We start from the raw sequence: 25,771 nt of genomic DNA, 5'->3' as shown, positions 1-25,771 counted from the left end.
TCAAAATCCCCAAGTAATGCTATTGTTTATGTTTCATTCAAGGTTCAAACACGTATTGTCACATGCAAAGTAGCTTGTAGTTGCACCAATGACAATCTTAAGTAAAAGGCTTCTCCAACAATGCAACATGAATATATATAAGACATAAAATAATAAAATAACAAAAATAATATAAAAATAGTGCAATAAATAACAGAAAAGAGACTAATGTGCAAGTATTTTGTTTAATGATATACTACGTCTACTACTATTTCATCTTGTAGACGCATGGTGCTTTTATTTTGAAATGTTGTACCGGAAAAGATATTCCCCTCCTTGGTCTGGATTGATTGAATGGTTGTGATCCAAACACTCTTGCACAGTCAGACGGATCGTGGTCGTTGAACAGGATTACTGCTCAGCAGGAGAGCTGCCCTTTGTTTTCCGCCCCCATCAACAAAACTAACACACATTTATTCCTGCGAGGTGTGTCCTGCAACTTCCTGCAGAATCTCCTCCGAAAGCATCCTCTTTTTTTTATTTTTATCCCACCTGTCCTCCAGAGGGATTGGACCTGCAGAAGGAAGGGCCCGCTGGGTCACTGCAACAGGTCGAGGAGGAAATATAAATAATAATAACTATAATAAAAATGAGGATGCATGTACTTTAAATGAAGCGAAAAGAGGAGGAACACAGAATACAGAGGAGGAGGATGGTTTAATGGTTTCTGCTGCAGACTGGGTGCGACAGAGAGGAAAACTGCCAACATGATGCCGGTGAGTGAGAAACACATTTATTATTTATTTATCCACTCATACATGTGGACTCTGTAACGATCTCTATCGGAACTGCCACCAGCCCCATCACTACCATGCAGGAGCAGTTACTTGCAGTGTATATTTAGTGTTATTTCCACAGTGCTTTCCCAACAGAATCCCTTCAATTTTAGCCTACATTAAACCTCATATCCTTACTAGGTAAAATGTTATAGAATGCAATGTCTCTAATGGTTAAAAGAAAATAGATCATACAGATTAAATGATGATTCAGGGGTTTAATCCCTGACTGAGCTTCAGTGATAATTTAATTGAATGATTTTCCTTGTCTTCGTTTAATTGTATTGTGGCAAGACTCTGATGTCAAAGTGTTCAGGTCTGTAGCTGCCCCCCTTTAGATCACTGAGCTCATGTCCTATGATTTTATTTTGAGGATTGTATGAGTCAACTTGAGAATTTGACACTGAAGTGATGGCGTTTGTTTATAGGGTGATTACAGGGTTTATAGAATCAGTAATTAACTGGACTGCTTTTAAGTAAAACAGAAAAGTAGGAATATTTGGTTGTCTCTCTAGCAGGCTTTAAACAGCTATTACACCTTTTTAAAATAAAATGGACACAAAAAAACATAACATTAGAAAACTGAACTTTCTTAAGTCATCAAGCAGCATCCATAACGGTCAACTCTACCTTTACATAATAACCTACAAAATGGACACAGGTTCTGGTTCTTTAAACTAAACCTTATGACTGAAAGCATCACTCGTTCTGGTGGAGTCTCCACAGAGCAACATTGAAAATCGAATCACACCGCCTTGCTGTAATAAACACATCCTCTCGAACTTATCCTATGGTCTGATCCAAAGTGAAGTAACAAGGAGGATAAACATGACTTCCTGGATCAATAACATGAGTTACCGCAGCCCTGGACACAAGATAAAGCTCTGATGAGGGAGACAGCTTGCAGTGACTTCATCTTCATACTGACAAATGTCCCGACCAGCCGCTCTGTGTAAATCAGTACTAAGAATAGAACACCATTGTGCCTTTGTCTTTACTTTGTATGGAGGTCCTTCCCTGGTTTACACTTTTTTTTGACCTTTTCATCCACACTGCAGTGCTGCTAAATCCTCTGATTTACTGCAGCTGAACAGTTTGACATTTCGGTCCTGGTTTGAGTCTTCGTGTCTCTCCTCTCTCTCTCTTTCTCTCTGTCTGTCCTGCCTATCAATGCTGAGAGTCTGTAATGATGCTGGAAAAAGCTGGAGGCATCTTCTCCTTTGTGTTGGACCCACTGCAACAACAAGGTCATTTTTTAAAGTTGTAGGTGATGGTGTGTCTGATGCTCACCTGTCCAGAAACGTCTTGTCTGTTCTGGCTTTTAAATCTTAAATCTGCACTGAAAGCGTGAGGTCTATGTTGATAACTTTTCTTTGAGTATATCGTGTTGTCCCATTAATAATTGTGATATTTGTCACTTTAAGACCATTTTATGCCACAAATAATATTAATAAAGTTGCCTTTATAATGCAAATACACATTTTCAAACACAGCACAAACTTTAACACCTAGCCAGAACTTGAATGACTTGAATTAAAAGACAAGACTGGTGTTATTCAATATTTGTTCTTATGTTTGAACTGAATGGTATATCTTTGAAACACACATCTGTAGTTTTGTTGTATTTTAAAGCTCCTGAAACAGCTGCTCACTGTTGTTCTTATCAAACAAACAGCAGGAAATAGTGCATCGGTTGGGGTCTATTTTCAGTGGCGGATTAATCCACATTTGGTGCTGCAGTGAGTATTTGTGGAAGCAGGATGGTGTGTGTGGGATTGTGGGTTTTTTTAAATAGTTTTTGGGACAACAATGGAGCTCTATAGCAAAGTAAAAGAAGACATGTCTATATATCACTTCTAAGAGTATACACAAACTATTGGTCTGAGTCTGAACATGGGATTAGTTGACGAGAAGAAAAATATATAGAATATCCTCAGATTTATCCTGTAAGCCCTGACCCCAGTCACGGAGTGCAGCACACAGCGAAACCCTTCTGGGGGGTTATTCAAAACGTCTTAAATCGGAGTCCATGCAGTCCAGTTCGTATTCAGCTTATCCAGAGGTCACTAAACGATAATCATACACTGAATGTGCCCAGATCTCCTTGAGCTTTAAAGGATAAAAGTCTGGGTACTAGTTGTTGTCAGAATCATTCTTAAGAGGTACATATGTGGAGATTTGTGTCACCGAAACTGCACATGAGAGAGAAACACAGCTGTTTATTAAACTTTTAAGCAGTTCAACTCTATGTAAGTCAGGACAACCATGTAAGAGTGGTTTGGTAACGCTAACATTTATAAAACGCCACAATTACGCCCCAAATGGGATGTATTTGTGGCAGCAAGTTAAATCTGCAAAGGTGTGAACTGTCCAATTAGTAATTAGTGTCTTACAAATCTAAAACATTTCAATTAAGGTCAGAATAGGATGACATCGGAGGTAACGATCCAGCTATCCAGGTTGATATTGATTCAATCAGAGTGAAAACATCAATATAAGATATGCTTTTATTTTGAAGTTCAATCGTCAGTCGCTGATTTCCATTAGAGCAAACCTGGTTTTTACAGAGCCCCGTAATAAAAGTATCAAATCCTATTTTTGTCCTTTTTGTGAGTTGATATAAATGATGATTGTTTTAGATGTTCATATGATATTGCACCAGATGCAGTAGAGGGGACTTATTGCAGAAGTCTGTCTGTATTTAGTTTTATATGAGTATCGATCGCTCCTGAATTGAATCAAATCCAAACGGTAATTCGGCAGACTTTGTGATTTCAGCAAATGTTGTTTTGTTTTCCAAAGAATCGCTTTCAAATCTTTTGTTTTGGTGGAAGTTGAGGTATACATCCCTACAGATAACTCTGTGTGGTATTCAGCTGCATGTATGATCTTTCCTACGCGTGTTAAATGATAAATGAGGAACATGATGAGATGTAGGAGGAAGGTCTGTTGAGGAAACTCGGAGCACAATGAGGAAGCATTGAGCTTCTCTTTCCAGCATTTACACGGCTTATCGTTATTCAGACTGTAGTGTGTAACATCCAAGCAGCGACTGACATTCACAGTGCTGTGAGAAGCTCTGACTATAGATTAAAAACATATGTGTCTAAAAGGAAGGTGAATAAGGTGCTCCAACAGGAAAGTGATTTCTTAATCTTTCATACATGCTTTTCTTTAAAACGCAACACACCCTGATCACTATACTCATCATCTTGCAGGCAGTGCAGCTCGCCTTGCTGCTTGGTAACTGTTGCCACAGTGACCAGAGACACACACACGCCGCACACACACACACACACACCCTCTCACACGCTGTTCAAGGTCGTGCGGGAACAGCATTGTGTCAGTATTCCTCACGCATAACGGAACTACAGCAGGGAAGTTGTAACCTTGGTGTTCATTCACAATATCAGGCCGGAGCTGACATTTATTTTTCCAATCTGACGGAAAGAAACTGATATTTGTTCCTGTGTTTGTGAGGATGCTCTTCTGGCTACCCAACAGAAAACACAGAACAGATCCTGACCACTAGTGTTGCATCACACATTGCTTTCACACCTGGTTTTCTCCTCTGCTCTGTTTTATTTCAGCTTGTCTAGCATGGAGTGAAAGATGGTAATCAGACTGTGGTTTCATCCCAATTGATATAAAATGTCTCTGTCTTCAACTAAACAAGAAACACCTTTTCTGTCCCGTTTCTTTCTGCGGTTATTCATGATAACACCTGTTCTATATGCAGTCATGACTCATCAAACTCAAGTCGTTTTTACAAAGTGTTACCTGTTCGTCTGTATCTGTCAGTGTGAATAGGAAGTAACTGCATGTACCATTAAAAACCATAAATGACACACATATTTTTAAAGTAAATAACCCAACAGTAATCCAACAACAGTAACTCTTATCCTGGGTCGTGAGAGTTTATTCCTGGTGGTTTTAAATTGAAATCATTGATTGAAGTTGACCTGTTCTTGTGCTGGCACCATATCGACTCAGTGATCTGTAGAGTGGGTCATGTGGTTCACTTCAGCCTCAGAGTTATAATCAGAGAAAATTGGGGACTTCTCACGGCTAAATCATCTATAACTTGATAGAAAAAACATCGACAGACTGGTTCGAATAAGACTTTTGTGAAGCCACCACTTCTGGCAGTTATTTTAAGATAAAATTGAGCGGTGGCGGTCTAATCTCTGGCTGCAACTCTATACGATATATATAGCCTACTTTATATTTCTAGACAAAATGATGCTACCAATCAAGATACATGGACTGTTTCCAGCACACGGAATCAAATCACAACAACTGGATGGCATACGCGGGATATTCCTTACTTGTCTCTGGAGAACACATTGCGTTCTCCTAGTGTTTTGGCTCCTGTAATGCTAACATTTTACATTGTGTATTTACTGCAACAGTATTTTTTAACCATGGACTGTGTATATAAAACCTGCATCTATTTAGCTGGATAGACAACACGGATATATAGCAAACTTTAAATAATAGACCTGACTTACTGTTCATTATGCAACATCAAATTGATTACAAACGATTCATATTGTGTCGGATTTAAATGAACAAGCTAGTGCACAGTAGAGAGAAACAGCAAATGCATGCTTAATTTAATGAATGCTTAATACCATGGTAAAAGAGATTGGATTAATGTGTTGAATCATAAATGATGGGGAGGCTTTTTCATCCCGTTCTGCTGACATGACGGGAGTACAGCTTTAATGTGTTTAGCACAACATTAAGCCTGTCAGTTTAATGCGGTAATGAAAATGCTGCTGTTTGTCTGATAGACTTTGAAGTATCTCGTTAGGAAAGGCAGCAGGGAAGCTGAATGTTAATTGTTTTAATCAGTCACCTCGTGTTGAACCCTGAAGAGTTTGTCCACAAACTCACCGTGACGTGCCAGACTTTGAAAACAGAAGCTAATTAGAGACTAAATGTTTAAATGGTCCCAATGTGCGATTTAAATGCACAGCCAGCGACCAATCAGGAGAGGTTTCAGAGCTCAGTGTCAACAATAGTTCAGTACGAGCTTCCTGTGTTTATGTTGTTGAATGTTGGAGCATCCTGAACAGCCGGCAGTGTTTGGGCTGTGTGTGTGTGTGTGTGTGTGTGTGTGTGTGTGTGTGTGTGTGTGTGTGTGTGTGTATGAGTGTGTGAGCGTCGTTAATCCAATATTGGTGTGTCACGTGATTCTGTCGGCCATATGGCTCCAGCCGTCCACGCCGCCTACAAAACATTTGGGATGTGACCTGCAGCGTGCCAGCTGCTGCCACGATTCCCTGAAGCAGAAGCAAAACCAGACACACCAGAGTGAAAACATTTAGGAGTTACATTAAAAAGGAAAATGCAGTTAATTTATTCATTTTCAGCAAATTAATTTCTGGTGCCACACTGTTGGAAGAGTTTCCTCCTCAGGTTTTGTCTGATAATGGTTGAGGGGTAATTCAGTTATTAAGGACAGAAATAGTTCAAATTAAATGATCAAATAAAAATGTAAATGTTAGTTGATTTTACTCCAGAATGATTTGATTTATTGGAAGTAGCTCTGATGTAACCATTCAAAATTTCACATCAAAAGCATCAAATTATTTCTGACCTGTTCAGGGTTTTTTTTTGGGGAGGCCAAAATAACTTCCTGTTCTGCAGCTGTGTCATTGAAACTCTGCTAAACCTACCCTTCAGATACCCTAACAATATGGCCTGGTATCCTACTTTGAATAATATATTTTAAAAGAAAATTCTGCTTAATGTTTTTTCTAATTTCACAGATTTTTTAGTCTGAATATTTTTATTTAAGTCCCGAACTCTCAGACCAACACTCAGCATATAAACTCACTTCCATCAGTGTGTGAATACTTTTAATAACAGTGCAGCCATATACAATCAACCACACATCAAAGGGTATTGATCACTCTTTTAAACTGAAGCTGAAAGTCTATAATCAATACTAAAAACAGATGCTTATTAAGTTAATGATTTCAAAATATATGCATCGTCATCATCATCGTCATCATCATCATCATGTTGAACTGGTGTATTCTGGTGTGACGTCTGATTGAGGTGACGTCTCGGGTTGTTTTGAAAGAGCTGATGATGTTTTCAGACAGACCAGGCTTCATTAATGTCCCCCCCTTCTCAGCAGAGGGTGTGTGGGCTGCTGGACGTATTAAGCTGCATGATGCTGCGCTAATTCCTGCTGGATTAAGAGCTGCGGCCCCGGCAGTTTAACGACGGACTGCTGACAGACAGACAGGCAGACAGACAGACAGGCAGACAGACAGACATACTGCGGGTGTCTTATATCTTTTGCTGCAGCTTCCTGTCGTTAGATTAAGTGTCACCTGTTCTGGATGTTTATCTGCATCTCTTTATCTCTGTATTGTGCATGAGAGGATCTTTAAGGAAAACTTAAAGGGTCACTGAAGGCTGGATTAGGAGCAGGCACGTCATCTCGCTTTATGGTGACACACGCGCCTACTTTAACCACATCAGTAAAGAGTATAAAAAATGGAAATGAGCAGATTAACGTGGTGGTATTGAGGCTGTGCAAAATATATAGTGATAAGAGTGTATATATACACTTATATTTTGGTTATTGTAATAGCTGTGTCTTTTTTCCTGTTTTTAAAAGTGGAATTAAAGTCAAATAAGGTCATTTTCTGAATATAACCAGACCGTTTGAGCGGTTCTGATATTTGCCTTTCCACACTCAGTCATTATATCCACACTGCTGATGATCATTTAACAAAATCATCATTGTGTAAATGTTATTTTAAAGCACTAATAGTCAACCCTATAGCATTGTTGTTGATTTTCTCCATGTTCCCTGCTCAGCTCTAACATGTAAAAGAAGCTTCAAATAAGCCCCGATCAATACACACACTCCTGAATCAACGTATTGTATTTATCACGAGATAAAATGAAGTCAAAATGTTAATATCATTTCCATATTCACATTTTAATGTTAGCATCACATGTCAACACATCATGCAGTTTTTCTGTTGTTCTCTTATTGCCTCAAAACAATGTTCAAAAATGTCCAAACAAGGAGAAGGTCCCGTGTTTCCTCCGCATACAATCAAGAAAAGCATTATGTTTTGTTGTATATTTATTTGTGATATTGTCCTACATTGTTTTGACATATATCAAACATGCTAAATACACTAATGAAGTAGTGTTTTGCTTTTTCAATTAACTACATCGTAAGAAGAAGCTCTTCAGCAAGATTTTCACCACACAACAATGCATTTACAGCACTCGCCCATCCAACAGTCTTAAAGGTCTGACCTCTTGACCAAATACTGTCCATTAAAATCTACTTATTTGTATTCCTTTCTGAGTCCAAAGAGCTCTCTGAAGGTTATTGCTGCTGGCTTAAGTCCAGTGATGTGTCGCTAAACGGTCGGTTGGGTCGACCTCATGACTCCAGCCGTGACCTTTGACACACTCTCATGGGATTAACGATGTGCATTCAATTAGCATGTTAGCACGTAGCACACTATTTCTGTGAGAGGAAGTCTTAAATTGGTCAATCAGAGGGGTATTTTATGTCCAGATTTGGCAGGTTTCTGAATAATATCACCAGCTGTTCCAGATTAAAGTCCGAAATAAAGAAATGTTCACACTTTAAAAAGCAAACTCAAGACCCCACCTTTTTATTATGGCTTTTAATTTAAATCTAGACACTCCTTAACTAAATCCACACCAGTTTTGACCGATCTCTGAAGTGTTTGTATTGCTCTGTTTATATCTGTGTTTATATTGTTTCAAAAGTGCTATGAATAAAGTTTGATTTGTTGTGTTTTTATCTCAAATTTGTCTTTAAAAAACATTTCAACACGTCACAAAATCAGATATTTCTCTGCCGACATTTTTGCATGGTTCTGTCCTTTCAGTTCTTAACCATGTTTTTAAAAGATCATTTTCGCGGCTTCCTCTGCCTTTATTGACGAGACAGAAGGGATGACACAGTAAATGTTCCCAGGCCGGATAATTCCCCTAAAGTTTTAGTCAGAAACGAGTCCCTGGAGCACATTTGTTTTTGTACACACACACACCTTCAGCCTGTACTCGGGGCATATTGTTTTTCTATAACCAGCCGTACAGATGACAGGAGGTCTCACTCCCCCTCCCCGTTGTCGTCCTGAGGGACAGACCTTCTCTCCTCGCTGCGCTCTGATTGGCTTCCTGTTCGTCCTCAGTTTGGTGACTGACGGCAGTGACCCATTTCATCTGCGTCAACCTGCTCCAGTTTTCCTCCAGAGCTGCATGTAGGACAGCTAATTTATCCACTTAGTATCACTGTTGATTCTAGGGAAGGGACCATAAACTGAGATCAAAACACTGGTTCAGTTACTTCAGCTGACACTTTAGCAAGAGGAATCTCTCATCTGCAGACCAACAAATAATAATGAGAATAATAATATTGCATTTTATTTAAAGAGCACCTTTTAATAGAACTCAAAATGCTTTATTTTAACGTATTATTATGCAGCTTAAAATGATGCTATGAAGTGATGCCCTCTTTTAATGTAGCACTTCCTCAGAGTCCACAGATCTCTCAAAGTTAATATTACCTTAAAAAACCTCTCCCAGATTAGGATTTAAAAAGCCAATCATCTGGCATTTATCTCACTGTTTCTCTGCTCTTTGAGTGTGTCTCTGTGTACGCAATGCCAATTTCTCTCTGCCAGGTTCACACTTCATCTGCCGCCTACACATGAAGAAATACTTTCTCAGAAATGAAACAAATCAGCTCCAATTCATCGTCCTTTCAAACAGTCTACGGTCATTATTCGGAATACTTTTCTAGCCATATTAGAGACTTTGAGTTAAATACTTCAACAAATATTTGATGGATAGTGTTGACATTTTGTATAGATGTTGAGGCTCCCCACAATATGAGATTTACATTTTCATCCTTTGACATTTCTATGGTTTTCAACAAAACTTCTGACCATTTATTGGATGGATTGTGATGAACATGCATGTTTCTCTTTGGATTACTTTAAATAACTTTGTTGATCGTCTGACTTTCAGGAAACTGTTAGACTGTAGTCTCTTGTTTAACTTTAAAAGTGACTTACCTACGTTAACATTAAATCCACCTTTTACTGATTCAATTAAATTAAATATACAGTTACTTCTCAACTGATCGTGCCTCTATACTATTCAGACGGACAAAGGTTTAAACCAAAAATTACCTTTATTAAAGGTGACTGGATACAACCCATACAGACAAGACCTCTCTGTCACTATGAAACACAAAAAGAACCCACAAACACTGACAGAAAAGCAGAACATACATACAAAAAAGACCAATCAAGAAGACAACACACAGCTGGGGAAGGGAGGGAAAACACAAAGGCAGCAGGTGAGCAGAATCAGGTGGATGGAGAGTTTAAGTTGTTGTACTGAACCTTTTCATCCCTTTGTTTGTAGATACGTGGTTTATCTGACAAAATTGACAATGCCTCCCATTGTGGTGGAGGGAAACCAGATTTATTTTAGGCTAGATGGAAGCAGCTCAAAGACGGAACAGAAAGAGCTGAATGCACAAAATAAAAACACAGCGTCTCTTTCACATCTTTACAAAGCCAAATCCACTCGTCCCTGTATGTATTCACCCGTGCATCAGATGTACCTGCTTTTTTTATTTCCCTTCAGTGGTACCCGTATAGAGCTTTTATTCACAAGCGTCAGTTCAACCTGAGCCGACAGCATCTGCATGTAAATGAGGTTGCAGTCAGTTTGAGAAAGGTCAAAGAAGGCTGCTCATTTTTCAAATGAGACCAAGTGGAACGAGGTTAATACTAAGATGAGGGTAGAATTTAGCCCAGGACAGTCCGATTGAAGGTTCAAATCCACACAGAGAGCATTCATGTATATGAAGCTCCTCCAACAAACTTTTGAGCAAATCCTCTCTAAAATACCGCCCTCTTTGGATAAATGAATGCTGGTAAATGTCGGGCGCTGCCTCCTGCAGGTTGGCGGGCTGTGGGAGGCGATGTGGATCTTGGCCTGACAGCAGATACCCTGCTGGAGTAACAGATGGCCCTGTGCATCATGGGAGTAGGATCCACAAATATCTATTATAGTCTTAAATAGCACAGGAAGCCATAAAGGTGAAGAGCGCAGGTGGAGCGAGTTGCATCACAATCTGGTTTACCTATCTGCCAAAGAACATGCATATGTTTTAAAGGCACAGGGTTTTTATTGTTTGCTGTCTTGTATGTCAGCAATTTATTTACTTTGCCTCCTAAATTGTATTCTTCTTATTGTATTCTGTGTTTAAAGACTATATTGTTAATGGAAAACGTGTCCAAATTGTGAACACTGCTCCACCTGGGTGTCTTATTTGAGTGTGATCATCCAGGAGGGACTCAGACTACAACCACTGCTCCTTTGTCTAGAAATAAGTCAGTTGACGTGGTTCTGGCACCTGGTAAGGATGACGGGGAGGAAACCGTGAGGCAGACCCAGGACCAGGTGGAGGGATTATATCTCCACGCTGGCCTGGGAGCGCCCTGGCATCCCCAAGTGGGAGCTGGTTGATGTGGTCAGGGAAACAACAGTGACAGAGAAGGGATTTGTTTGTGCAGTCTGAACTTCAACACAATGTGTGTGTGTAAATAAACACCAAATGTAGTCTCAGCAACATCGGGTGCCAAACATTGTATTTGGCTAAAGAGAAATGCTCACTCTCATAGATTTCAACAATTTTGTGCAGAAAATTAAGAAAAAAATGACCGTTTTACGAATATAGAGAGCCTTAAATATCTCATTACCAATAGGAGCAAAAACACTGTTGTATTTTATATATATTTTGATATATAAATAAAGAGAGAGAGTCTAGAATCCTGTAAACCACAGATCATTTCTCAGCGTTGCGAATGCTCAAACATTTGATGCCGAATTGAATATTACCTCATCTTCATTTTGTGTCATGTGTCTGCTCTGTGTGTGCAGATGTTCCTCACCGTGTACCTCAGCAACAACGACCAGCACTTCAGTGAGGTTCCCATCACGCCGGAGACGCTGTGCAGGGATGTGGTGGAGCTCTGCAAGGAGCCGGGAGAGGCCGACTGCTACCTGGCCGAGATGTGGAGAGGCTCCGGTGAGTTTACCAATTAAAATCCTATAAAGAGCGAGAGCTGTAGACCTTGTATGGAATCCATTAATGCACATGAATTTCCAGGCTTGTGATCAGTCTATGTTGTGTTTTTTTTTTAACCCATCAGAACATGTGGTTGGAGATGGGGAGCAGATGTTGGAGGTGTTGCAGAAATGGGGGCAGCAGAGGGGGGAGGTCCGTTACCTCCTGCGTCACCAGAGAGCTCCAGGACGAGAGTCAGGTGAGGAAACACTTTCAAAACCTCTTCAGACTAACGACTGAGTAGACTGCAGTGGACACAAGGTAACCAACGTAAGACACGCTGTGGGTAAACTGACCAAATAGGGGGTTTTTTAAGAGAAGGGCACAAACTAACTTTGAATACGAATACATCTTTGTTTTCAGGTGTATATGGTTTTATCTTTGTTAATATAACAGCTCATTACTAACTTTGAATAGTATGTGTATATGCAGATCAATGGTGCAGCACACCATAATGCTCCTTTCTTCATATAATGTGGGTGTCAGGAACGTCACAAAAATAAGCTCGAGGGCGGGACTCTTTCTTGTTTTATCCCCTGTCATAGTTAAAGACACCGTATGCAGCATCTGGTCCAGTTCCCAATGTTGTACTACAACATCTGCATCATGTATTGCTTCAACCATGTATAGTTAAAGAGGATTGAGCTTTCGGGGGCTTTGAGGTGGCACAAGGTCTTGGCAGCTTTCCCTGATCGCCACTGTAAATGATGGAGGTTGCGGTTAACGACCAGCTGTGATTGGTCGAGGTCAAACGTGTAATCCGCTATTTCTCTCGGCCAAGTCACAGCAAGACTTCCTGACTCAGTTCAGTATAACTGTAACTACTATACGGAAACAGATGCATTGACATATTAGTGTATAATTGCTGTTTTTTAGTCTGTTTTTTTTATTTTATTACATCCTTATTTTAATACTCAAACTTTTTTATTTATTTACTATTGATTTTATTTACATAAAGTATTGCTCATTTACAACAAAGAAACAAAAAGCCAAACAAAAATGAAATAAAATAATAGAAAAATAATAGAAATTAGAAATGTAAACAGTAGAGTATTTCAGTTATAAATTAAAGCTCATTACTGGGCTCTGGTTTCAGACAGAGGGTGAAAAGAGGTGCTGCAGCACAGGCAGTATGAGAAACATAAAGAGCTTTTTGAACATCAAAGCATGGAGACATGTCCCAGTAAAGGCACAAAATGAAACTGGAAAATGTGCATAATATTTACCCTTTTAAAGTGCTTGTCAGGAATAAAGTGTCAAACATGTGCAGAGAATGTGAGAATCTACCTCCAACCAGACCGTGAAGCTAAAATCAGATCACTGAACGATGAGTATAATCTCCTGCCTTCAGTATTTCAAGTAATCCAGTTGTTTTTTATAATGCATTTCGAGGTACTGTTGCCACATGGTGCAGATCAAGAGCAGGATGTACAGTCGTGTAAAAGGTTCAGTGTGTCATAAAGGACATCGGAATCAGCTTATGATGAGGGAGTCCATTGTGTGTTCATGTGCCGGACAAAAAACCATCCCTTCAAAGTTTTTGGGTGAGCGGACATCAGCTCCTTTTTACTCTTGATCTCCACAAAGTAGTAATTCCTAAAATACTGTAAAACCAAACAGGATAAAGCTGCTACTTTCTATTTGTCTCATGGTGAATAAATCCTGTTGGTCGTTGTGGTTTTGTGTGATGCATTAAATGGGGCTATTTTCAGCTGCGTATTAATCCACCTTTGCTCTCTGGGAAATAATGTAAGCATAAAACCCAGATTACTGACCTGTGTGGTACTTTCCAGAAAGAGAGGCTGAATGTAAAGTAATTTCTAGCAACTGATTTCTTTTTTTAGCACCAATGAAAAGCTTTTAGTTTTATCCTTGTTGAGCTGTTAGACGTTTAGGTCTCCAGGAACGGTTCACAGTAGATGTGTGTCATCAGCCTTGAATTTAAATCAGTCAATTGACCAATCAAGTTTTATTTATATAGCACAATATCACAACTTACACATTTGTCTCAGAGGGCTTTACAGTGTATACAGCATACTGTACAACACCCTCAGTTCTTGGACACTTATTCTACCAGGAAAAAACTAACAAGAAACACCAACATTAATTGGGGAAAAATGGAAGAAACCTCGAAGAGAGCACAGAGAACAGTTTCCAGAACGGAGAGACGTGCAATAGGTGTGTAAATTAAAAAGATAGTATATGTAGAACATAGAAAGGCCAAATGTTTGGTAAGATATTGTTTTGCAGGTATTTGTTCATGAACTAAAGCATTCGACAAGCAAAGATGGATGATGATGGATGTAGATTAAAAGTCAGAGGATTTCTATTCATTCCGAGCAGATAATTGATATCTGTACGTCAAATCACTGCTCTCCATCCAATAGTTTATGAGACATTTCAGTATGGGCTGATCAACACTACCTACCACCCTTAAAGCCACACAGCTAACTTGGCTAATAGTAGCATCAACACTAACTGTGACTTCTCATCCAGGTGGATCCAGAACTGCAGATCAGATGATGAAGAGGAACCAGCTGAAAGCTTCTGTGGAGAGATGTCTGGAGAACGGGGTGAGTCCCTTTTTTATTTAAAGTCAGATGAGACGCTTCGGTTTTGTGCGTCTAGTTAGGGAAGGGTTAGCCTAGCTTAGCACAAACACTGAAAGCAGGGGGAAACTGTTGATCCATCAACAGAGGAGTGAAATCCACCTTCAAACATCTCCAAGTTTGTCAAATGTACACGCTTTATACATGCATTTTATTTGTAAAATGAGTGGACTTATGTTTTTTAATAGATTTTAAATGTGTGGAAAAAGTAAAACAACAAAACTGTGAAATAACCTACAAACTGTGCTGTTATTTGAATGTACTCAAAGTCATGTTTTGGTGTGAAAGCTGCACCGTCTGCATCTCTGAAAGTTTGTTTTTTATAGATTTGAAGGTGAACTCTGACGTGTGTGTGTGTTGCAGGTCTCAGCTCCTCGTCTGGACATGACGCTGAGCGACCTGCAGGATCTGGCAACCCGACAGCAGCTGCAGATTAATGCCCAGCAGCAGCTGCTTGCCTCCAAAGTACGAAACACCCAACGAAACACTACTGCTACACTGCTAATGCTATCACTGTAATTTATAATAATGGAGTGTGCAAGAACAAGTCCTAAAACTTGGAAATTAGTTAGTGTTTGCACTCGTTTCCAAGTCAATGGGTTTTTCAAACTGGTTTTTGGTTAGATGCCTGCAATAAGCTCTGTGGTTAACACAAGCTTAAGAGATTTTCTGTGCTATGTTGAATAAGTCAGTAAATACCCTACTCAGAAAGATATGTCATCACTGCAGCACTTAATATCACCAAATAGACATAACCCATCCATTTCAGATACTGCTGCCTTCTGCAAACACGTGTGCTGCTGCTGCTATGTGGCAGAAAGGACCTTAATAACCCCCTGTTCTCACCATTATTTTAAATATACTTTAACTGAATTCGTCATTAGATCGTCTGACAGCTAATAACTTCCTTCCAGACCGTCCTCTTTCTTTAGTGCTTTCTGCTCTACAGGCTACACCTTGACATGCATTATTTAGAAACTGACCGTGTTTGCTGTGTCTTTTGGAGCAGGAGCAGCGGCTGCGTCACCTGAAGCTGCAGGACCAGCGGCAGCAGCAGCATCCGCAGCAGGAGACATCTGAACAGGATCGCCTGCAGCAGCTCAGAGAGAACGCTCACAACCAGGAGGCCAAACTGAGGCGGGTCCGAGCCATCAGGGGCCAGGTGGAGCAGAAACGCCTCAGCAACAGCAAGCTAGGTCAGTGTGGCGGAGGAACGGGTGACTTCTATGTTAAAGGAACTATTAATATTGAAACCTATGTATCATATCTGCAGCAGTAAGCAGGTATATAAATATGTGCTCTGTGTTTGTTTTAGTGGAGGAGATCGAGCAGATGACGGGGCTCTTCCAGCAGAAGCAGAGGGAGCTGATGGTCGCCGTGTCAAGGGTGGAGGAGCTGAGCGACCAGCTGGATACTCTGAGGAGCAACAGACTGGAGCCTCCTCTTCCTCCTCCTCATCACCACACCACCTCCTCCGCTGCTGAGCTGGAAAGACTTTATAAAGAGCTGCAGGTGAGGCTTCAGCTAATATGCCTCTGCACTAGCACCACTGTTTCACATTACTTCAATAGATCACTTGAAAGTTAACATACTAAGCATTAAGGCAACATTTTTTTCAATTAAAGGACCATTGTGTGTAGGATTTAGTGACGTCTAGCAGTGAGGTTGCAATTTAATTAAACTGAATACCCTGTCTGAGAAACTACGGTGGCCTTGAGGTGCATTTGCTGTGCATTCGTGCAACCAAATTCAATCTGGAACGTAAACATTAAAATGTTAAAGGCCCTCTTTGCCATTGTTTGTTTGTTTGTTTTTCTCGTTATGGGGTTTCCTTTTCTCCTTAAAATAGTCTAAATGATATATTTAAAATATAACTTCACCATGAGACTGACCAGTAGGGAACAATCGTCCCTGAAAACAAAGCTGCACACATTTGACTTGAAGATGGGACCCACTATGATTCAGATTTTAAAAGTAAAGCTTCAAGTTTATGCAACAAGAAGTATAGCTATCTAAGCTAATTTGAATTTAGCAGGAAGGCTAAGCTAACTAGCTAACCTTGAAACATTAGCCTCTTCACTTCACACCTGTTTTTCACTGAGCTCCATCCCTGCCCTCCCAGTTGAGGAACAAGCTGAACCAGGATCAGAGCGGCCGGCTGCAGCAGCAGAGAGACAGCCTGAACAAGAGGAACCTGGAGGTGGCGGCGATGGACCGACGGCTAGCCGAGCTCCGTCAGCGGCTCTGGAAGAAGAAGGCCGCCCTGCAGCAGAAAGAGAACCTGCCCGTGAGTGCATCGAAGAAACTTGACTTTCTAGATGAGATTCTGTTGATCCTTTTTACTGGAGTGACTTGAAATGAGCGGGAAATCAGGATTAGCCTCATTTGCTAAATTAGCTAACTTCAAGTAAGCAATGTTTCAAGCTAACCTTCAACATGGTTTCTGAAAATAGTGAAACAATATCCAAAAAGAGCCCAAAGTAACCAATTTAAATGTAGGTCTTTTTTTACAGTTAACTGTCCAAACCATGACATTATTAAGAATTAAAAATATCTTTACATTAAAAATGACAAAACCACCAAAATAGATGCCATTTTACATGTTTTCAATTAGGCTAATCATTTATTCGACTCATCATTTTAGCTTAACCTTTACATTGTTTATGTTTTATGCAACCGAAATGAATTTGTAATGTTATTAAAGCTGTCTTTTGAATGTAGTGGAGTAAATAATACAACATTTCTCTTTGAAATGTAGTCAAATAAAAGTAGTAAGTGGCAAAACAATTATTTCGGTTAAGTGCAAATACTTCAAATTGGTGCTTAAGTACAGTTTTTGAACTTTACTTTGGTTGCAGCATCAATTTGTGAAAGCAATTTTTGATCTTCTCTCTGCACATGTTAGATAAGATAAGATAAGAATTACTTTATTAATCCCAGACTGGGAAATGTTTATTTTGCAGCAGCATAATACAAAGTACAAAATAATATAAACATCTGAAATGAACAATTCTAAAGTATGAACATAAAGAAGGAATAGAAATAAAAGTAAACCAGTATTATCAATGTATATCTATACAGTTGGACTATGAACATTAATAATCAGTAAACTGTCGGAACACTATTAGAGTTCACAAAATATAAACAGGATATTATATACATGGTAGTGCAGTGAATGGGATATTAAATAAATGTACAATGTAATTAATATTATACTTCACAATGACCAAAATCTGAAGCTTTCAAATATTTCCATTTCCTCCAGGTGGCTTCGGACGGAGGGGCCCCTCAGCAGGGCGTGGGCTCCAGAGTGGCGGCGGTGGGGCCGTACATCCAGTCGTCCTCCGGCTCCCAGGGGCCTCCGGTGCCGGCCCGCCAGGAGGTTCTGGTGAAGCCGGCCTACCCGGACGGCACTGCCACACTACCCATGCCCGACTCGTCGCTGAAGCCGCCTCCCAGACCCGCCAAACCCGCCTCAGGTGACCTGTAGTTACAAGAGACAGAAAAGGAGGATATTTTGTATTTAAGGCGTCATTTCATTATTTTAAACCTACATTTCAATGCAAATTTAAAAGCATCATTTTGAGACAGGTTAATTATATAGAATTAGATACAAGGTTCTCTTCTTTCTCCAGGTTTCGGCTCATCAAAAGTAAACAAACTCTCGGACTGGAGCGGCTCGCTGTCTGAGTCCAGTGGAGGTTACAGCCACTCCTCCACCCTGCCTCGCATGTCCAGCCTCAGCTGCCACAACTCAGGTCAGTACACATCTGGATACTGATACTTTACTTTAGTATTTTATATTTTAAGTGACATTATACTTCTTTATACTGCTTACTGATACTCCATCTCAAAGGGAAAATGTGTACCTCTTACTAGTTACCTTTCTAATTGGAATTGTACATGAAAATGAAACGTATCTCCAGAAGATTTGGAATTTTTATTTGAGCTAAATAAAATCTTTAAAAAAACCTTTTGGATCAACTGTTAAATCTATCGACTTTTAGAGATACCTGGTTCTCACTACTTTTACTTTTCATCATTTCTACAGCATGTTTAGAAATGTGAGACAGTAGAAAGCGTTGGTGTGGATGATGACGATGATGATGATGATGATCCCTTTTTATCCCTCTTCTAGGGGGGAAGACTATCCCAGATCAGAGGAGCCTCTCTGGGTCTGACATCCCGCCCCCTGTCCCCTCACGGACCAATCACATCACTGACAACCTGCTCAGGGACAATCAGGTATCATCAGACTTACATTCATCACTTCTGAAAACTTTATATATTTATTGCTTGAAAAGGTGAAATCAAATCATTATTACCAGTGTGATTGTGCTGGGATAAAGTAACCCCAGAAACTCTCAGTTGGTAATGACTTTAATGATGGGTTCATCAGTCTTTTATTTTGGAATTTTACTTTTTCAAAATAAAGGCTCATTTCATTTGGGATCATCGTCTCATTAAATTTGGAAATCCTGAATAATAACTAAACTCAGGACTTATTATTTTGTATTTCTACCTTTAATGTTGTATCTTTTGCTTATTCTGCTCCTCATTTTAGTTCATTTCTATTAAAATGATGTGATTGACACCTCTTCTGTACCTAACACTAGTCTCAGGTGTCAAACATTTTCTTTATTTTGTCCTCATCCTATCTGTGCTACTCCTCCAGGCTTCTGGTAAAGGTCTTTCCAAGATGACGGCACCTCCTCCAATTCCCAGTAAGCCCAAACTGTTCTCCACGTCAGGCCCCCAGACCTTCTCGAAGCCCCCCTACAGCACCGGGACCTTCCCCGGCAAGGTGCGGCCGGTCGGGGGCCACCTCAGGGCTCCAGGGTCCGTCTCGAGCCACAGCAACACTCTCCCCCTGCCCCACAAGCAGGAGGGTCCGCCGGCCGCCGCCGTGCGACCGTACACCCCCGACCCCTCGGAGGCCCCGGCCGCCCCGTTGCAGAAGCCTCAGACTCTGGCGGCGTCCTACATCTACTCCATGTACACGACGCAGGGGAAGGGCTACCAGCCGGGGGGACAGGGAACGCTGCCCCGGAGCCAGCCCAGAGGTGAGGCATCGACAGAAGCAGTTACTGATAATACTGTTGGTTTTATTATACATTTTACCTGTTCAATCAAAAAAAAATCCACATGACATGGGAGGAAATAACACTTTTTGGTTGAAAAAACTGAAAGTGTTTTCTTCTTGGTGTCAGAACTAGAGTCTGGAGAGGTCCCTTTTAATTGTGGCACAGTACGTTTCATTTACTCATTATCTTAAGAAAACGTTAAGATAAATTCTTCTCTTTTATTCTCGTTAATGCATTATCTCGGGGAAGCCTTGAGGCTAATTCCCGACTGGGATACAAGGAGAAAGTGCTTACATTTGGTGGAGTCAAGCTCACTTTAACCTGAAAAAAACAAACATGTTTTCCTTGAATCCATAATTCATAAGCTAATTATAGCTATTAGAGACAAATGTCTCTTGGGATCAGATGATAAAGCGATGATAATTTGGACTAAAATGAATGTAAACTGTGGTCATTCTAATTGAAGATCTTTTCTGGGTGTGTGTTCTTCAAATATACAAACATTTAGTCTGAAAAGAACATTTTTATTACTAATAGACATTTATTCATAGAATTATGTTTCCTTAAGATTGTGTCAAGTTTACATAAGAGCTACTACAACTCCCTCAAATAATACAATTTAATTATTATTTCCTCCCAACTAACGAGAAGTAAAAATCACGAAGAAGATTTTCAGTTTACAAAATAAAAGTCTTCATGTTGGAAAGGAGATGCAGAGGAAGTGTTTGGTTGATAAATGACACCTAAGGCTCAATAGATGATCAAAATGCTTGCTGACTATTGTGTATGTGTGTGTGTGTGTGTGTGTGTGTGTGTGTGTGTCCACAGTGTATGGCAAACCTGTCCTCCCAGCGAACGGGGGGCAGCAGTTTATCTCCTCAGGCATCATGAACTCGGGGTCCTGTTTTCCCGACGGCGGCGAGACAGACTTCAGTGGCGAAGGCGTCGTTGCAGACACTTCAGACCGAGGCAACCCACGACCTCTGAGCCCCACCAAGCTCCTCCCCTTCCTGTCCAACCCCCACCGTAACCCCTGCGACGCCGACCTGGACGTCCTGCGCCGCCGGCTGCACCACGCCCCCCGGCCCCTGAAGAAACGCAGCTCCATCACGGAGCCCGAGGGCCCGGCCGGTCCCAACATCCAGAAGCTGCTCTACCAGAAAACCACCCTGGCTGCTATGGAAACCATCCCCATGGAGACAGTGGGTCCAGGGGGGGTGCTGGTTCAGCCTCACGAAGACGGGACGGAAGGCGGAGATTTTGTGTCCAGAGTCGACAGCGACCAGGCAGAGAGCCCAGAGGAGAGCCTGACCCCACCTCTTCTGCCCCCCCGCTCACCAATCACCGACCACACCCTGCCCCCCCCTCCAGAGCACAAAGAGGAAGAGGAGGTGTGTCGATCTACCTCGGTCAACCAGGAGTTCCCCCCGTACCCGCCCCCTCCTTACCCAACCTGTGTGGAGGGGGATCAGGGGGACGACGTCGCCAACATGCAGCCGCCGGAGGTCACGGGACAGGTGCCGTCGCCCCCGGTAACAAACCCTTTCTATATTTAATACATCCATCTGATTGGTTCTTCAGTACCAAGAGGTCGCTTCATAGTGACATCACATTGTACGTGATATGCAAAGGGGCGGGACTTCTCTTGTTGACCAATCAAAGCAGAAAAAGAGAGTATGAGAAAAATAAAGACCTTTTTGAACATTAAAGCATGGAGACATGTCACAGTAGAGGAAAATATGACCCTGAAATTGAGCATATTATTTCCTCTTTAAAAACCTCTTCTCTCTCTCTCAGGGTAAGAGGTCGATCCTCCGTAAACCCGGCTCGGAGCGGATCGATCACAGCATGCGGGTTAAGTTCAACCCTCTGGCTCTGCTGCTGGACGCGTCTCTGGAGGGCGAGTACGACCTGGTGCAGAGGGTCATCTACGACGTGAGTCTCACTGCTGTCTGAGTCTAACAGCAAATTACGTGACTGCCAGGAATATTTGGAACCTTTTGTGCTTTAAATAGTTTTGAAACCTATTGAATATTGAGCAAAAATGTATGAATCCAATACGTCATCACCAGGTGGAGGACCCCAGCATGCCGAACGACGAGGGCATCACCGCGCTGCACAACGCCGTTTGTGCCGGACACACAGAGATCGTCAAGTTTCTGGTTCAGTTTGGTGTCAACGCCAACGCTGCCGACAGCGACGGGTGGTGAGCTTGAGTCAGAAACAGAATCACTGTCCGGTCATCTTCAGAGAAAACAGACTCTCTATGGGTTTAAGTTATCTTAAATATTCCTCCCTCTTGTCTCCCCTCTGCAGGACTCCCCTCCACTGCGCTGCCTCGTGTAATAACGTTCAGGTCTGTAAGTTCCTGGTGGAGTCGGGGACGGCAGTGTTCGCCACCACGTACAGCGACATGCAGACAGCTGCAGACAAGTGCGAGGAGATGGAGGACGGATACGCCCAGTGCTCCCAGTTTCTCTACGGTGAGATTCTAAACTATTCACTGTGGGATCTTTAGATTGGTTATTTCAGATGTAACAGCAAATACAATAAGACAGAGGCTGCAGCTTTAACCAAAACAAATAATTAAGGAGGTTTTTGGGGGGGTTCCCTTTCCTGTGTGTTATATAGGTTTCTGTGCACGTAAATGGTCTGCAAAGGCTAACATCCCTGTGTTCCGTCCAGAGGAAAATTCTCTCCCACACACTCCCCCCTTGCTCCATTGACTCCATGACTGTTTGATTTTAGCCACAGCATTTTGATATATATGATTCTGAAATGGGCAATTAACCAGAAAGATGACTAATTATATTTCAATGATAGATAGAATCGGAGGATGAAACCCTCTTTATTTGTCACATGCATGCACACAGCAGAGCACACACAGTGAAATTAGTCCTCTGCATTTAACCCATCCTAGTACTAGGAGCAGTGGGCAGCTATCGTGCAGCGCCCGGGGAGCAATGGGGAGGGGGGATTGGAGGTGTCCGGTGCCTTGCTCAAGGGCACCACAGCAGGGCCTAGGAGGTGAACTGGGACCTCTCCAAGTAGCAGTCCACTTTCCATATTTCAAGTCTGTTCGGGGACTTGAACCGGCGACCCTACGATTCCCAGTCCAAGCCCCTACTTACTGAGCCACTGCTGGACGAAATGCCAATACCTTTGTGCTTTCACTTGAGTACGATTTTGAACGCTGGACTTTCACGTGTCATAAATTATTACAATTTTGTGTCACTTTGACTTTAGTTTACTTGAATAAATATGTTCATACTTCTTATACCACTTCATAAAAGAGGGTCTAATTCCATCACACTGTTTGTTACAATACTCTGAACATCTCAAAATTATGACTTTTTAGGAAAATCAAAAGAATCTGATTATTTTTTTGAAAAACTAAGATTCTACACTTTTTTCAGAACATCTAAAAAGTCTGACTTTTTTACGAAAATCAAAAAATTCTGAATTATTTTCTGAGAATCTCAAATTCAGACTTTTCTCAAAATCTCAGAATTCAGATTTTATCTCCCAAAATCTCACCAAGAACTCATTGACGAGTTGTCTTTCACACTAACTGATGTTGTTGAGATGATTCCGTTTCCTCCTCTGTGCCACTGCAGGTGTTCAGGAGAAGATGGGCGTGATGAACCGCGGCGTGGTTTACGCCCTGTGGGATTACGAGCCGCAGAGCGACGACGAGCTCGGCTTCAGCGAGGGCGACTGCATGACGGTGCTGAGGCGGGACGACGAGGTGGAAACGGACTGGTGGTGGGCCAGATGTGGAGACCATGAGGGCTACATCCCTCGAAACATGCTGGGGGTGAGTAACTGTACTGAGAAGATCTCCTAATAGAAGACATACGTATATATAGATAGTAGACATAAAGCAGCTTATGCAAATGACTTTAAACTGAAGCTACTAGGAGCTTATATTTTTATGTTGTAAACCTTCCATGGCCTCAACATATGGCCTCGTGCACCAACGTTTTTGAAGTCTTAAAACCCACGTATGCAGGTTTGACCAGGTTCATGACATAAATGTATTTTTACGGTTGACCGATCACAACAGAGCCGGCCAGCTAACCAATCAGAGCAGACTGGGCTCTGGTGTCAGACAGAGGGTGAAAAGAGGTGCTGCAGCACAGGCAGTATGAGAACATAAAGAGCTTTTTGAACATTAAAGCATGGAGACATGTCCCAGACTAACCTGAAAATGAGCAGAATAGGATGATTTTTTTGTCTCTCTCCATTCATCTCACAGGGATTCGAAGTTGTCCCAGTTTCCTTGTGTTTAATTTCCATGTGTTTAATCAAGTTTAAAATCATCTTTGAGAATCCTGTTACTCAACAGTCTTATTTCAGTGCTTCAGTGTTATCTTAATGGTTATTTAATGGGAACTCTTTTCCCTTTTATTTCCCAGCTGTATCTGAGGATCAAGCCCCGGCAGAGGAGCCTGGCTTAACCCACAGCTGATGGATCTACAGAAGACCAAAACCTCTGGACTCGAGGTTGTTAGTTAAAAAAAATAAAAGGGACAGATGTTTCCTGAACTGCCATTAAAACCTGTTAGGTTTTTCAACTTCAGCACAAAGAATGTCACAATGAACTGCGAAGATAAAGAAAATGCTTCCTGTGGTTACAGTGAACTTTTTGTATTGTAGTCGCAAAGCCTCAAAATGTGAACATGCTTTCAGGTTCATCTCGTATTTCATTATTTCAGATTTGACTTTATATTATTAAATAGCGACAGTCGACACAGAGAGAAAAAGAGGAGCAACAATCGTCCCAAATGTTGAAATCAAAAACAGGCAGTTGCCCGAAAACCACAAGTCCACCTTTTTGAAGTATTTAAAATTACAATCCCTTAATTTTTGTTAAAGCATCCTCTAGTTTTAACAAATGAAGCACATATTTAAAATATGACACACATTTAAGAGGTGTTATTTGTATTGTATTGAGCCCCAAATTCCCCCAAAACTACAGTATATTAATATTTAAGAGTGTGAAAATGGTGCAGGAGCTACTTGTGCTAACAGGATAATACATAAATAAGATAACCCTTTATTTCTTTGGGGCTCTGTAGTACAAATGAATTATTACCTAGGTCATTTTATTTTTATTTTGTATTGTTTGGTTGTGAATTTAATCAAATCCAGCTTCGACAATTTAATAACTTTAATGTTATTTTGATATTTACGCTGTTGATGCTCCCCGGTCACATGATGTACTTTGTGTTAAAGACAACAACTTGTTTTATTAATTGTATTTATATTGTTTGTTTTTTTTACATGAGTTTGTCACCTAACAGTATTTTGTTTAATTTCATTGATCTATTTTAACTGATATTCTACATCAGAGGATATAAGGTGAAACATTCTGCTCCCATATGATTATTTTTTGTGTCAGAACTGTGGACTTTTCTACAAACGCCTGAAATGTTGATGCTCTGTGTTTTTTTTTTAAATACACCAGTGCATTATTACATTTTTCAAAATAAAAGCCTGATCTGCTCAAATCAAGTCCAAAGCTCTCTCTATCAGCCGATGCAAAGTTTCAATGTTTGATTCAGCCAGGCTAGCCGTTTCCACCTGCTTCCAGTCTCTGTGCTTAGCTAAGCTAAACACACATTGGACCTTTCTCTGTTCTGGACACACAGATATGATTTATTCATGTCTGACTCTGGGAAATATGAAGATGATTTTTCAAAATAATATAATATTTAAAGATTCTCAATGTTCCCTTGGTACACCCAAGAGAATATAAATCAGTTAAAGGGGCTCAATAGGCTTGTTGGATTTCTCCCTTTCCTGTAGTGTGTTGTACAGGTTTTAGTGCATGTAAATGGTCTGCAAAAGCTAAATTCCCAAAGTTCCCTCCAGTGGGAGTTTCTCTCCAACACACTCCCCCCTGCCTGAAACGCCTCCATTAGACTACTTTGTTGACTTCCTTAACATGACATCGCTCTGTAACACTCGCACTTCTATTAGTTAGTGCTCCAACACGTTGTACATGATAGGCTAAGGGGCGGGACATCTCTAAGCTGTTGACCAATCACAACAGACCCGGCCAGCTAACCAATCAGAGCAGACTGGGCTCTGGTT

At 41.0% G+C, this 25,771-nt stretch overlaps 1 protein-coding gene across 1 annotated transcript; it reads left to right on the top strand.

Moving 5' to 3' along the window:
- Positions 1-379: 379 nt before the first annotated feature.
- Positions 380-25,174, top strand: LOC134864071 (apoptosis-stimulating of p53 protein 2-like). The gene is made up of 18 exons (XM_063882830.1): positions 380-755; positions 11,793-11,940; positions 12,065-12,178; positions 14,476-14,552; positions 14,952-15,053; positions 15,598-15,784; positions 15,904-16,100; positions 16,711-16,875; positions 17,854-18,067; positions 18,224-18,346; positions 18,727-18,833; positions 19,264-19,651; positions 20,501-21,204; positions 21,470-21,607; positions 21,745-21,878; positions 21,989-22,155; positions 23,290-23,489; positions 24,091-25,174. Exons 1-18 carry the CDS (start codon positions 747-749, stop codon positions 24,130-24,132), a joined length of 3,216 nt encoding a protein of 1,071 aa, XP_063738900.1. The 5' UTR covers positions 380-746; the 3' UTR covers positions 24,133-25,174.
- Positions 25,175-25,771: the final 597 nt, after the last annotated feature.

Source organism: Eleginops maclovinus, chromosome 5 (genome assembly GCF_036324505.1).
Source record: "Eleginops maclovinus isolate JMC-PN-2008 ecotype Puerto Natales chromosome 5, JC_Emac_rtc_rv5, whole genome shotgun sequence".
NCBI lineage: Eukaryota > Metazoa > Chordata > Actinopteri > Perciformes > Eleginopidae > Eleginops > Eleginops maclovinus.
Note: the sequence above shows the minus strand (reverse complement) of the source record. Positions and strands in the feature narration are given on the sequence as shown.

Excerpts from the sequence above, each read along its gene's own strand:
- LOC134864071 (XM_063882830.1), top strand. Across the intron at positions 18,834-19,263 it reads ACCTGCTCAGGGACAATCAG|GCTTCTGGTAAAGGTCTTTC; the intron begins GTATCATCAGAC and ends CTACTCCTCCAG. Across the intron at positions 21,205-21,469 it reads GACAGGTGCCGTCGCCCCCG|GGTAAGAGGTCGATCCTCCG; the intron begins GTAACAAACCCT and ends TCTCTCTCTCAG.